Source organism: Leptodactylus fuscus, chromosome 1 (genome assembly GCF_031893055.1).
Source record: "Leptodactylus fuscus isolate aLepFus1 chromosome 1, aLepFus1.hap2, whole genome shotgun sequence".
NCBI lineage: Eukaryota > Metazoa > Chordata > Amphibia > Anura > Leptodactylidae > Leptodactylus > Leptodactylus fuscus.
In genome coordinates, this window is record NC_134265.1 from 112,768,859 (window position 1) to 112,780,628 (window position 11,770).

The 11,770-nt window shown below is 41.3% G+C and overlaps 1 protein-coding gene across 1 annotated transcript; it reads right to left on the reverse strand.

Annotated features, from left to right (window-relative positions):
- Positions 1–1,119: 1,119 nt before the first annotated feature.
- Positions 1,120–11,770, reverse strand: SIRT4 (sirtuin 4). The gene is made up of 4 exons (XM_075276514.1): positions 11,764–11,770; positions 7,151–7,682; positions 6,724–7,018; positions 1,120–1,776 (listed from the first exon to the last, which is right to left on the reverse strand). The coding sequence occupies exons 2-4, from the start codon at positions 7,642–7,644 to the stop codon at positions 1,597–1,599; spliced, it is 969 nt and encodes a 322-aa protein (XP_075132615.1). The 5' UTR covers positions 7,645–7,682; positions 11,764–11,770; the 3' UTR covers positions 1,120–1,596.

Sequence of the window (11,770 nt, forward strand, 5' to 3'; positions counted from 1 at the left end):
ATCAAATTACCCTTATCCTCTCATATAATAACATGTATTATTCTCTGTTATTCCTTAAAGGGGTTGGCCGCTTTCAGACAAATATTGACAAACAAATGTACAATAAAAAGATATACAATTTTCCAATATACTTTCTGTATCAATTCCTCACGGTTTTCTAGATCTCTGCTTGCTGTCATTTATTCTGTTACTTCTAGAGCAGGGGTAGGGAACCTTTGGCTCTCCAGCTGCTGTGAAACTACAACTCCCATCATGCTCCATTCACTTCCATGGGAGTTCCCAGAACAGCAGAGCCAGTATGCATGCTGGGAGTTGTAGTTTTGCAACAGCTGGAGAGCCGTACGTTCCCTACCCCTGTTCTAGAGGATGAAACTCTGACCATAGTCATGTGATTTATGGTCCATGGTCATGTGATGAGCACACAGGCGCACAACTGATTACCAGGCAGATGTCTGATTATTGTGCTGTGACTGTAACGAGCTTTGCACCTTTGTACTCGTCACATGACCATGGACCGTAAATCACATGACCATGGTCAGAGTTTCATCCTCTAGAAGTAACAGAATGAATGACAGCTACACAATACACTCTACACCACTACACTCTTACTCATCTTAATATTATTGCCTGATTTTGTATATATAGTCTCAATAGGAGTCACCTTGGGATACGTGCTGCGCATTATGAGATAAAAGCAAATAATCTTTTTTCCCCACAAACAGAGGCCTGCCTCCAGTACTGCAATCCAATCCAGCCACACTATGGCTCCTTTCACAAGCTGATCAGCATTCAACAAAAAGCCCTTTACACAGTCCCAAGCAAACCTATGTGGGGACAAATGATTATTAATGTAGCCTATAATTGTCTAATATTGTCTAGGCAACCATCAAATATGCATGTGGCCACATATGACTGCTGGTAGGGGTTATGTCCCTTCATGTAACACCATATAAATGTAATGTGAGAAAGGGGTTTTATAGTGTCTTCCTGTACCCAGTGAAGTTTTAATGTTTGCAGAACTTACACTTCCAGACTGATCAGAATGTAGCGTGAGAATGTATTAAAAGCAGACACACATTTACAAATCTAATATCCACAGCTGCAGAATATCCTTTATTATATATTATTTGAGTTACCATATCTTTCATGTTTTCACAATATAATATCAGTCACATCCTATCACTATCCTATGACTAATGACATATACTAGACAAGTGGGGCACACAGTAACTGAGGTAGTTGGATTTCAGCAATACATAAGATGTATCAGCGGTCTACAATCCTAGATATAAAACGCCCCCAGGAGCTTCTGTGTATAATGTCTTCAACCCTTTTTCAGCATACTTGTGTTTTTTTTATTATTTGCTCTGTGTAAGATTGTCTAATATAATTTTATGCTAACAGTGGTATCCATCTACGGTACACTTAGTAATCCGTTGACATCATGGCGTCCTAGCAAAGGAAGTGGCTTAGAATCACTAATTACTAGAATCCTCTGCCGAATTTCTGTGGACTCTGCCGCACAGCATGTTATCTTTTACATTTTTGACCTGAAAATAACACAATGGTAAAAGGCGGAGAGTCTCATGAGAATATTCAGACTCCTATTTCTTTCTGCTGGTGATCCAGTGCCATAATTTTTGGTAAAACATCTCCACAGCGGGCTTTAACATTAACCAAAGAGAGGTGATCGGCTCTTGTGGCTCCAATGTTAAGTATAGCAATAGGAATGTTCTTCTCTTGGGCTTTCAGTGCAAAACGATATCCAGAATAAACCTAGACAAATAAAAAAAAAAAAAGAAGTCATTTTAGCGGTTTTCTGGGGACTCTTATGTACTTCCTTGCTGGGTTCATTATGTGTTGAACCTCAGGCTTCCGAGCTGGTTCAGACATAGATCATATGATCAAAACCTACTTTCTACTCTCTGTGCTCAATGGTTTTAGGTGTAATAGTCAAATCAGCGCTTGTATACAAGTCATACTACTGAATATGGGTATAAGGGAAGGGTGCTGGTTCCAATCAAGTGACCTGGTGTCAGAACCAGTCTAGAAGCCCAAGATTCAACAAACAAAGAACATGGGCAGTAAGTAAGGAAGTAACAAAAAGCCCAAAAAAGGCTGTGGCAGCAACGCATCACAATTTTTCCCTCACTGCATTTCACAGACTTTCTGCTCCCATTATTCCTAAAGGGAAACTGCTGGCTTTTCTGTAGATATAATTGACATGCTGCTATTTCTAAAGCCACAACGGTTATGGAAATCGCAGTGTGTCTGCCGTGTATATTTTTCTGCAAGGTGTGGATAAGATTTGATAGAATACCATCCAACTTACAGTAACTGTAAAATGCAGTGTTTTTTTTCTGCGGCATTTCCGCCACCGCCAAACTGTGCCATTTACGCCATGTGAGAAAAACCGTTTTTTTGTTGGAGATTTTGCTGCAGGTTTTTTTTAGACAAAGCTGATTGTGGCTACAAAAGGTATAGGAAACATATAGGAAGCTCTTATATGTCTTCCTTCTGCTCAATCCACTCCTGGCTTTAGTTAAAAAACAAACAAACAAGGCAAAACCTGCAACAAAAAACTGTTTCCACAATGTGGGGCCTCAGCCTAAGGCTAAGGGCTCATGTTGCATAAAAGCTGCTTTTTTGTTGCAGATTTTGCTGCGCTTTTTTGAGCCAAAGCCAAGAGTCAATTGAGCATAAGGGAGAAGTATAAGAGCTTCTATATATATTTTCTATTCCTTTGGTGGCTACTCCTAAGTTTGGCTGAAAAACTGCTTGTAATTCTGCAATAAAGAAGCTTTTCCGCAATGGCCCAATATCTGACATTCCTCTCTGATCGGCTGTCCTGAGAAGCAACCAACACTGAAATTGTACACAGAGAGCTCTGTTCACCACATAGTGGCCACGCCGGAGTACTGCAGCTTGGTTAAAGTGAATGTCTAAAGTCAATAATATTTTAAAAGTTTACAAGAGTATTTTTGGAGTTTTGAAGACTTATTTTTGAAAGTAGATAGCTACAATGTGCATAACTTGTGTGATAAAAAATACAGTCTGTAGTCAGCTGATGGTCATAGATCAGAACAAGATCACTAGTTATCAATTAACATCTTGTAAAAGAATTGCCCGCTTGCCAGGTCTTAAAACAGAAGGTGGATGCACTCTGTGTCACTGTGCATACACCAATGACTGTACAGAACAGCTTCCTTTCCTGTGTATATCACAGTACCTTTAATCTTTATTCTATAATAACACATACATTAATAGAATTCACTAAAAATGCTAAGAAAATATGCTTATAATCATTACATGTAAGCTGGCCACAGATATAAGCATTAGTCCTTGATTCATCCAGCATTATGATATTCTCAATTATTAACAGGACATAAATTCAAAGATATCTTGCTGACCTAGTATTAGTGCTAATGCACAGTACCATATTATGGCTCCATATAACCCCAAATTCTATGTAGTTGTATCTGTGGGACACTAGTGTACCTCTGTATACATCCATTTATATACAGAGGGTTTTTTTGAATCTGTATGGATTTGGTATAATAACTGCACTGTGACACCAGACACCTTATTGCAGAAGCTTTGCCATAAAGCAGAACTGTACAGAGGTATCTTTAGGAATATGGTATGAACAGTATTTATTGCCATCTAAGCAGTTATTTGTCAATATAGTAATATCCCTTTGGGTAAACAGTCTGTGCTCTTTACTTTCTCTTCCAAAACATCCAAAAACTAATTTTAATACTTGTATAACCCAACAGTAATTCAGAAAAACAAGAAAGATTTAGCAGCATGTGTATAACTTTTTCATTGGAATTAAAGAGGACCTCTCATGTTCTCTTACATCAACGATATTATATACCACTAGAAAGCTGACTGTCAGCTTTGCTGGTACACGCCTGGGTGCTGGAGACATTGGTGCCATTAGATTCAGCACCGATATCCCTTCACTGTGAGAAGAGCGGGCCCTACAGGTCAGCGTCATCGCTGGGTGGTGAGGAACACCCCCTCCATTGACAATAGTGATTATGCTCAGCTGTAAGGCCCACCCTTTTGACAGTGGAGGGATATCGGTGCTGAATCTAATGGCATTGATATCTCCAGCACCCGTGGGGTGTATCAGCAAAGCTGACAGTGCACGGTCAGCTTTCTAAAGGTACTTAATACTGAACATCTCCACAGACATGAAAGTTCCTCTTTAATCCAATTTCCTTAACAACTTCCGTTCTGCCTGTTGATTATATATCTGGGCGGTCCACTCGTAACCCTGCAAGGACAAAATTGTGCAGTTGCAGAACAGGGAAGCTGGCTGTTACTATAGTTGAAGCTTCTCTAGAGAAGGCAGGAACAGTTTATTACTGTCCCTGCCTTCCAAATCGCTATGTGTATACAGTGCTCCATTGAGTGTGGTGTACATAGCTAAGGGAGTCGCCATTATACAACTCCCCTCTGGCCCATGGTCACATCATCTGCCAGGGGCTGGAAACTGTAGAAGCTGCAGTGCTCTAGAGGACTCAGATCATTTATTTAGTTCAGGTTAGGAGGCTGGATTCCTCCTGTAATTGGGGATAAATTATCAGCTCAAGTTACAGGGATAATCAGCAAAAAGAAAGAATGTTAAAATGTTCCCAAATAGTGTAAATAAATAAAAATTAATAAACGGAAATACCACACCCATATCACACCTTGTACTAAATTTTTTTTTAAAAAAAGTGAATCATGTGAAAAACAGACACGTTTCCCCTTCCTTCTTTGTTTACATTTCAGCTAATATGACCCGAAAAAAATAAAATAAAAAAGAATAAAAAATAAATAAATATATATATATATATATATATATATATATATATATATATATATATATATATAATCCTATGAAAAAGTTTGGGCACCCCTATTAATCTTAATCATTTTTTGTTCTAAATATTTTGGTGTTTGCAACAGCCATTTCAGTTTGATATATCTAATAACTGATGGACACAGTAATATTTCAGGATTGAAATGAGGTTTATTGTACTAACAGAAAATGTGTAATATGCATTAAACCAAAATTTGACCGGTGCAAAAGTATGGGCACCCTTATCATTTTATTGATTTGAATTCCCCTAACTACTTTTTACTGACTTACTGAAGCACAAAATTGGTTTTGTAACCTCAGTGAGCTTTGAACTTCATAGCCAGATGTATCCAATCATAAGAAAAGGTATTTAAGGTGGCCAATTGCAAGTTGATCTCCTATTTGAATCTCCTCTGAAGAGTGGCATCATGGGCTACTCAAAACAACTCTCAAATGATCTGAAAACAAAGATTGTTCAACATAGTTGTTCAGGGGAAGGATACAAAAAGTTGTCTCAGAGATTTAACCTGTCAGTTTCCACTGTGAGGAACATAGTAAGGAAATGGAAGAGCACAGGGACAGTTCTTGTTAAGCCCAGAAGTGGCAGGCCAAGAAAAATATCAGAAAGGCAGAGAAGAAGAATGGTGAGAACAGTCAAGGACAATCCACAGACCACCTCCAAAGAGCTGCAGCATCATCTTGCTGCAGATGGTGTCACTGTGCATCGGTCAACTATACAGCGCACTTTGCACAAATAGAAGCTGTATGGGAGAGTGATGAGAAAAAAGCCGTTTCTGCACGTACGCCACAAATAGAGTTGCCTGAGGTATGAAAAAGCACATTTGGACAAGGCAGCTTCATTTTGGAAACAAAAATTGAGTTGTTCGGTTATTAAAAAAGGCGTTATGCATGGCGTCCAAAAAGAAACAGCATTCCAAGAAAAACACATGCTACCCACTGTAAAATTTGGTGGAGGTTCCATCATGCTTTGGGGCTGTGTGGCCAATGCCGGCATCGGGAATCTTGTTAAAGTTGAGGGTCGCATGGATTCCACTCAGTATCAGCAGATTCTTGAGAATAATGTTCAAGAATCAGTGACGAAGTTGAAGTTACGCCGGGGATGGATATTTCAGCAAGACAATGATCCAAAACACCGCTCCAAATCCTCAGGCATTCATGCAGAGGAACAATTACAATGTTCTGGAATGGCCATCCCAGTCCCCAGACCTGAATATCATTGAACATCTGTGGGATGATTTGAAGCGGGCTGTCCATGCTCGGCGACCATCTAACTTAACTGAACTTGAATTGTTTGTCCAAAATACCTTTATCCAGGATCCAGGAACTGATTAAAAGCTACAGGAAGCGACTAGAGGCTGTTATCTTTGCAAAAGGAGGATGTACTAAATATTAATGTCACTTTTCTGTTGAGGTGCCCATACTTTTGCACCGGTCAAATTTTGGTTTAATGCATATTGCGCATTTTCTGTTAGTACAATAAACCTCATTTCAATTCTGAAATATTACTGTGTCCATCAGTTATTAGATATATCAAACTGAAATGGCTGTTGCAAATACCAAAATATTTAGAACTAAAAATGATTAAGATTAATAGGGGTGCCCAAACTTTTTCATAGGACTGTATATATATATATATATATATATATATATATATATATATATATATATATGTGGCCTTAGTGGTCAGGTTATGAACCTAGTGACATCAACACTATGGACATTTTGCTGCTGGCATATGAACAAAGACTTTTGGAAAATTTGAGAAGTCAGTAAGAATAAATGTGTAAGTTCTATGTGTATATATGAGTATACATGTGTGTACACAAATGCTCTGCTAAACTGACACTTACCTGAAGTGAGGATCCAGCAATAAGCATTGCATCTGCTTCAGTTAGACGCTCATAAAGTGAGTACACCAATTCACGGCTTACTGTATCACCAAAGAAAGTCATTTGTGGCTTCAGGATACCTCCACACCTACCACAAGGTGGTACACGGAAGTATGATACTTGTTCATCTGTAAGGAAGACATCACCATCTGGTGCCACGCCATACGCCTGCTCATTCCAAGATGGATTCAGAGCTATAAACTTTTCTTGAAGTTCAGATCTCTTAATCACTGTGCCACAACCAAGGCAAACCACCCTAAGGATGCAGATACGTCATGGTGAGTACTGATAAGAAGAGTATATCATGTTAGATGAAGGATAGATGAGAAAGATAACATATGATGTTAAACATGCAAGTGATTATTCGCATGAGGGAAAAAACACCTACCTATGATTACAGCCATGCAACTCAGTCATGCGATGCTGTCCGGCCTTAGTGTGTAGAGCATCTACATTCTGTGTCACTAACCAGTGCAATTTCCCAGTATTCTCCCAGTTAGCCAAAGCCAAGTGTGCAAGATTGGGCTGATGGGAAGAAAATTGTGGCCACCCTACAAAGTTGCGAGCCCAGTACCGTTTGCGTGCAGTGTGACTCCTGACAAACTCTGAATGCTGGATGGGTTTCCGTTCAGTCCTGGCATAAAGTCCTACACCCTCTGAGCGATAATCAGGAATTCCTGATTCTGTAGATATTCCAGCGCCTGTCATGACAAACAGTCGCTGAGAGCGATGTACAAACTCCTGGAGTTTCTGCACTTCATTTGCATCTGTAGGTGGGCAAGCTGGTACATACTCTGTCCCACTAAGGTGGGAGCTGTATCTCATCAAACCAATGTTTTGTATTCGAAGTACAGGGGAGCATTTCAATCCATAGACCCACATTACTCGATATTGCAGAAAAAAATCTAGAGACCATACATCTGCAAAGGAAGCAAAGCATCGGTTAGTAGATACAAGACACTGAAAACGTCTTATCTTATTAATGCCCATATTTATGTATGAATATGTTGGCATAGAGCTATACAGTACCAGTACAAAACACACACAGTGCCATATACACTCACCAGCCACTTTATTAGGTACACCATGCTAGTAACGGGTTGGACCTCCTTTTGCCTTCAGAACTGCCTCAATTCTTCGTGGCATAGATTCAACAAGGTGCTGGAAGCATTCCTCAGAGATTTTGGTCCATATTGACATGATGGCATCACACAGTTGCCGCAGATTTGTCGGCTGCACATCCATGATGCGAATCTCCCGTTCCACCACATCCCAAAGATGCTCTATTGGATTGAGATCTGGTGACTGTGGAGGCCATTGGAGTACAGTGAACTCATTGTCATGTTCAAGAAACCAGTCTGAGATGATTCCAGCTTTATGACATGGCGCATTATCCTGCTGAAAGTAGCCATCAGATGTTGGGTACATTGTGGTCATAAAGGGATGGACATGGTCAGCAACAATACTCAGGTAGGCTTTGGCGTTGCAACGATGCTCAATTGGTACCAAGGGGACTTAAGAGTGCCAAGAAAATATTCCCCACACCATGACACCACCGCCACCAGCCTGAACCGTTGATACAAGGCAGGATGGATCCATGCTTTCATGTTGTTGACGCCAAATTCTGACCCAACCATCCGAATGTCACAGCAGAAATCGAGACTCATCAGACCAGGCAACGTTTTTCCAATCTTCAATTGTCCAATTTCGATGAGCTTGTGCAAATTGTAGCCTCAGTTTCCTGTTCTTAGCTGAAAGGAGTGGCACCCGGTGTGGTCTTCTGCTGCTGTAGCCCATCTGCCTCAAAGTTCGACGTACTGTGCGTTCGGAGATGCTCTTCTGGCTACCTTGGTTGTAACGGGTGGCTATTTGAGTCACTGTTGCCTTTCTATCAGCTCGAACCAGTTTGGCCATTCTCCTCTGACCTCTGGCATCAACAACGCATTTCCGCCCACAGAACTGCCGCTCACTGGATGTTTTTTCTTTTTCGGACCATTCTCTGTAAACCCTAGAGATGGTTGTGCGTGAAAATCCCAGTAGATCAGCAGTTTCTGAAATACTCAGACCAGCCCTTCTGGCACCAACAACCATGCCACGTTCAAAGGCCTCAAATCACCTTTCTTCCCCATACTAATGCTCGGTTTGAACTGCAGGAGATTGTCTTGACCATGTCTACATGCCTAAATGCACTGAGTTGCCGCCATGTGATTGGCTGATTAGAAATTAAGTGTTAATGAGCAGTTGGACAGGTGTACCTAATAAAGTGGCCGGTGAGTGTACATAGTGCCTTCAGTGCTATGTTTTTCAAGACATATACAATGGACTAAGACTTCTCTCCATATTTGTGAATTTTTTCTCTGGTTTCTTTCCATAATCCTAAAACATACTAGTAGGTTAGTGTATATGTGTCCAGGTTTGGGAAATCAAACTGAGTCACAGTAGGGACAGGGACTGATATGTATGAAGATAATATCCTGTGTGAGAAGGTGATAGGCAGAGTGTTGGAATCACGCTATATCTCCCCCTGGTTTTTAACTTACGTGTGGTCCAAAGCGGGTCTTGAGTAAGCCTCAACTCTAGATGTGATTCCTTGGCTCATTACTAGGCCAGAAAAAGGCTGCAGATCCTGTACTCCAGTGCAGATCCAGGGAGTGAAAGGAGGTGTAGGGGTCTGTCCTGTAACTCTGACTCTAGTGAGACAATGTGCTTGTTTTCTTGCTTTGTTCATGTGGCGGGTAATAAGCCACACGTATAGTTAGGTTATCATTTCTGCTTAGTTAGTTGCTCAGATGAGCAGGTTTTTGTTTTATTTTTTTGCCAGAAGTTAAAGGGATCCTATCATACAACCCCTTTATTTTCTGAGTAACATTTTGGAATAGCCTTAAGAAAGGCTATTCTTCTCCTACCTTTCATTGTCTTCTCCGTGCCGCTGTTCCGTAGGAATCCCGGTTCTTGTCGGTATGCAAATGAGTTCTCCGCAGCACTGGCGGCGGGCCCCAGCGCTCAAACAGCACTGGGGGTATCCCCAATGCTGCGAGAGAACTCTCTCCAGCGCCGCCTCCATCTTCGTCAGCAACGTCCTCTTCATTCTCTTCTTCCAGCGGTGGCCTGTAACTTCTAGGCCTTGGGCAGAGCAGACTACGCATGCCCATAGGCCACGAGAAAATGGCCGCTTGCACAGTATTGCATTACGGAACGGCGGCGCGGAAAAGACAATGAAAGGTAGGAGAATAGCCTTTCTTTCTTAAGGCTATTCCGACGTGTTACTCAGAAAAAAAAGGTGTTGTATGATAGGATCCCTTTAAGGCTGTGTTTTGCTCATTTGTGCCTGAACTGAGGGTTTATTTATTTTCCAGTTTATTTTCTAAATAAACTGGTTTTCTGCATATTTTATGTCCCTGTCTTTGACTAATTGGGCCAGCACTTTTGCTGCTACTGAGCTTCCTCCCAAACACCAGCCAAACAGTTGCATAGAGCTATGTTGTTATTGTGCCAATGCACGTAAAGTATAATATACTACTTCACTAGTACAGGGGACATTCACACTACCGTTGTTAATGTTCATTGCTGTCTTCTGTGATAGGATGACAGAAATGGACATTAAGGGTCAATGAGTTTTTGGTGAGGATTTTGACGCTGAATCCGCCTCAAAATCAACCTCCAAAAAAAAGCCTCCCAATAGAGTTTGAGGTGGATTCAGCGATAAAATCCTCGCCATAAAACTCCGTCTGTATTGACCCTAAACTGTTGCAGAGAACGGTCACAGACCTAGACAGGGTTCACACTACCATTGGATATCCATCCAATAGTGTTTGTTAAAAAAAATAAAGAAATTAAAAAAATGGACACCTATCATAACAGACATTAACATACACTAGCTGATGTTAATGTGTTTTTTTTTTTAACTGATCCGTTAAATGGATCAGTTAAAAAGAACAGACATTAGTATCAGTTAATGTCCGTTTTTTACTGTCCATTTTTTTCTGTTCTTTTTTTGTTTGCTTCCTGAGCATGCGCAGAGTGAAATGGACAGTAATAATGGACAGTATAACGGACACTCGTCCATTACCCATAAACTTAAATGTTAAAAGATAACGGACCCTTTACATCTGTCATGAAATAGTTTCTTTTAACGGACACAAAAGTCCTACATGTAGGACACAAGATAAAATTCCACTGAAATGTTTACCAGATTTGTGATGGCTCAGCCAGTGTCCTTTGCTAAAATCTTGTGACGGTCACCAACAGTAGTGTGAATGTCCCCTAATTCTTTGTCCGATCCCACTGACGCTCATGTAAACAACATGGCGGACACGATCTTCTGTCATGTTTGTTTACTTTTGTAATGTGAGATAATCGTACTTGCACCTCTCTCTGTGACTATAGCCTAACACTTTTCAGGTGTACGGTATGGCAGCATAGTGTAGGTGTAACTGGTTGGAGGGTGAGATGTCAGTAACCATCAGACCATGTTTTTCACTATAACGCATAAACCAGGAATCAGTTGGAAAACACATTTGAGGACATGTATCACACTGAGGATGGTCCATAGCAACTAGTGCAATATAGAGAAACCCTCTCCACTACTCCCGTGTTGAGAAATGTCACAGGTCCAGTACTTGGACTGACAAAGCCTGAGGTAACCTGCACACCTCCCGGTCTTGTATGGTATCTGGGTTTCCTGGTTTAGACTGGTGGGCGGCATTAGGAGCCCTAGAGACAGGTCTGCGGTGAAGTAGTATCCTAGCATGTAGGCCCGTGCTGCACAGCTCCGGGGGTCGCTCCCACCCTGCAGCAGGCGCGGATCTACCATACAGGACACCGCAGGACATGCCGTACAAAGCCTCAGAGGTCAGCATGGCTTCCGACCTCAGGGACCAGCCATAATGCTAGCAGGCTGAACCCTGGCAGCCGCGTGTCACCTGCGACCACAACCCTGCACCGGGACTTCTCCCCGAGGTGCAACCACTCTCCACCATACTCCCTATAGTACACACTCACCCCAGTA

Bases quoted from the DNA above. Each gene is read 5' to 3' on its own strand.
- SIRT4 (XM_075276514.1), bottom strand. From the start codon at position 7,644: ATGTGGGTCTATGGATTGAAATGCTCCCCTGTACTTCGAATACAAAAC. The intron at 7,019-7,150 runs GTAGGTGTTTTT...CTGCATCCTTAG, and splicing joins TTGCATGGCTGTAATCATAG to GGTGGTTTGCCTTGGTTGTG. The intron at 1,777-6,723 runs GTAAGTGTCAGT...TTATTTGTCTAG, and splicing joins TTGCTGGATCCTCACTTCAG to GTTTATTCTGGATATCGTTT.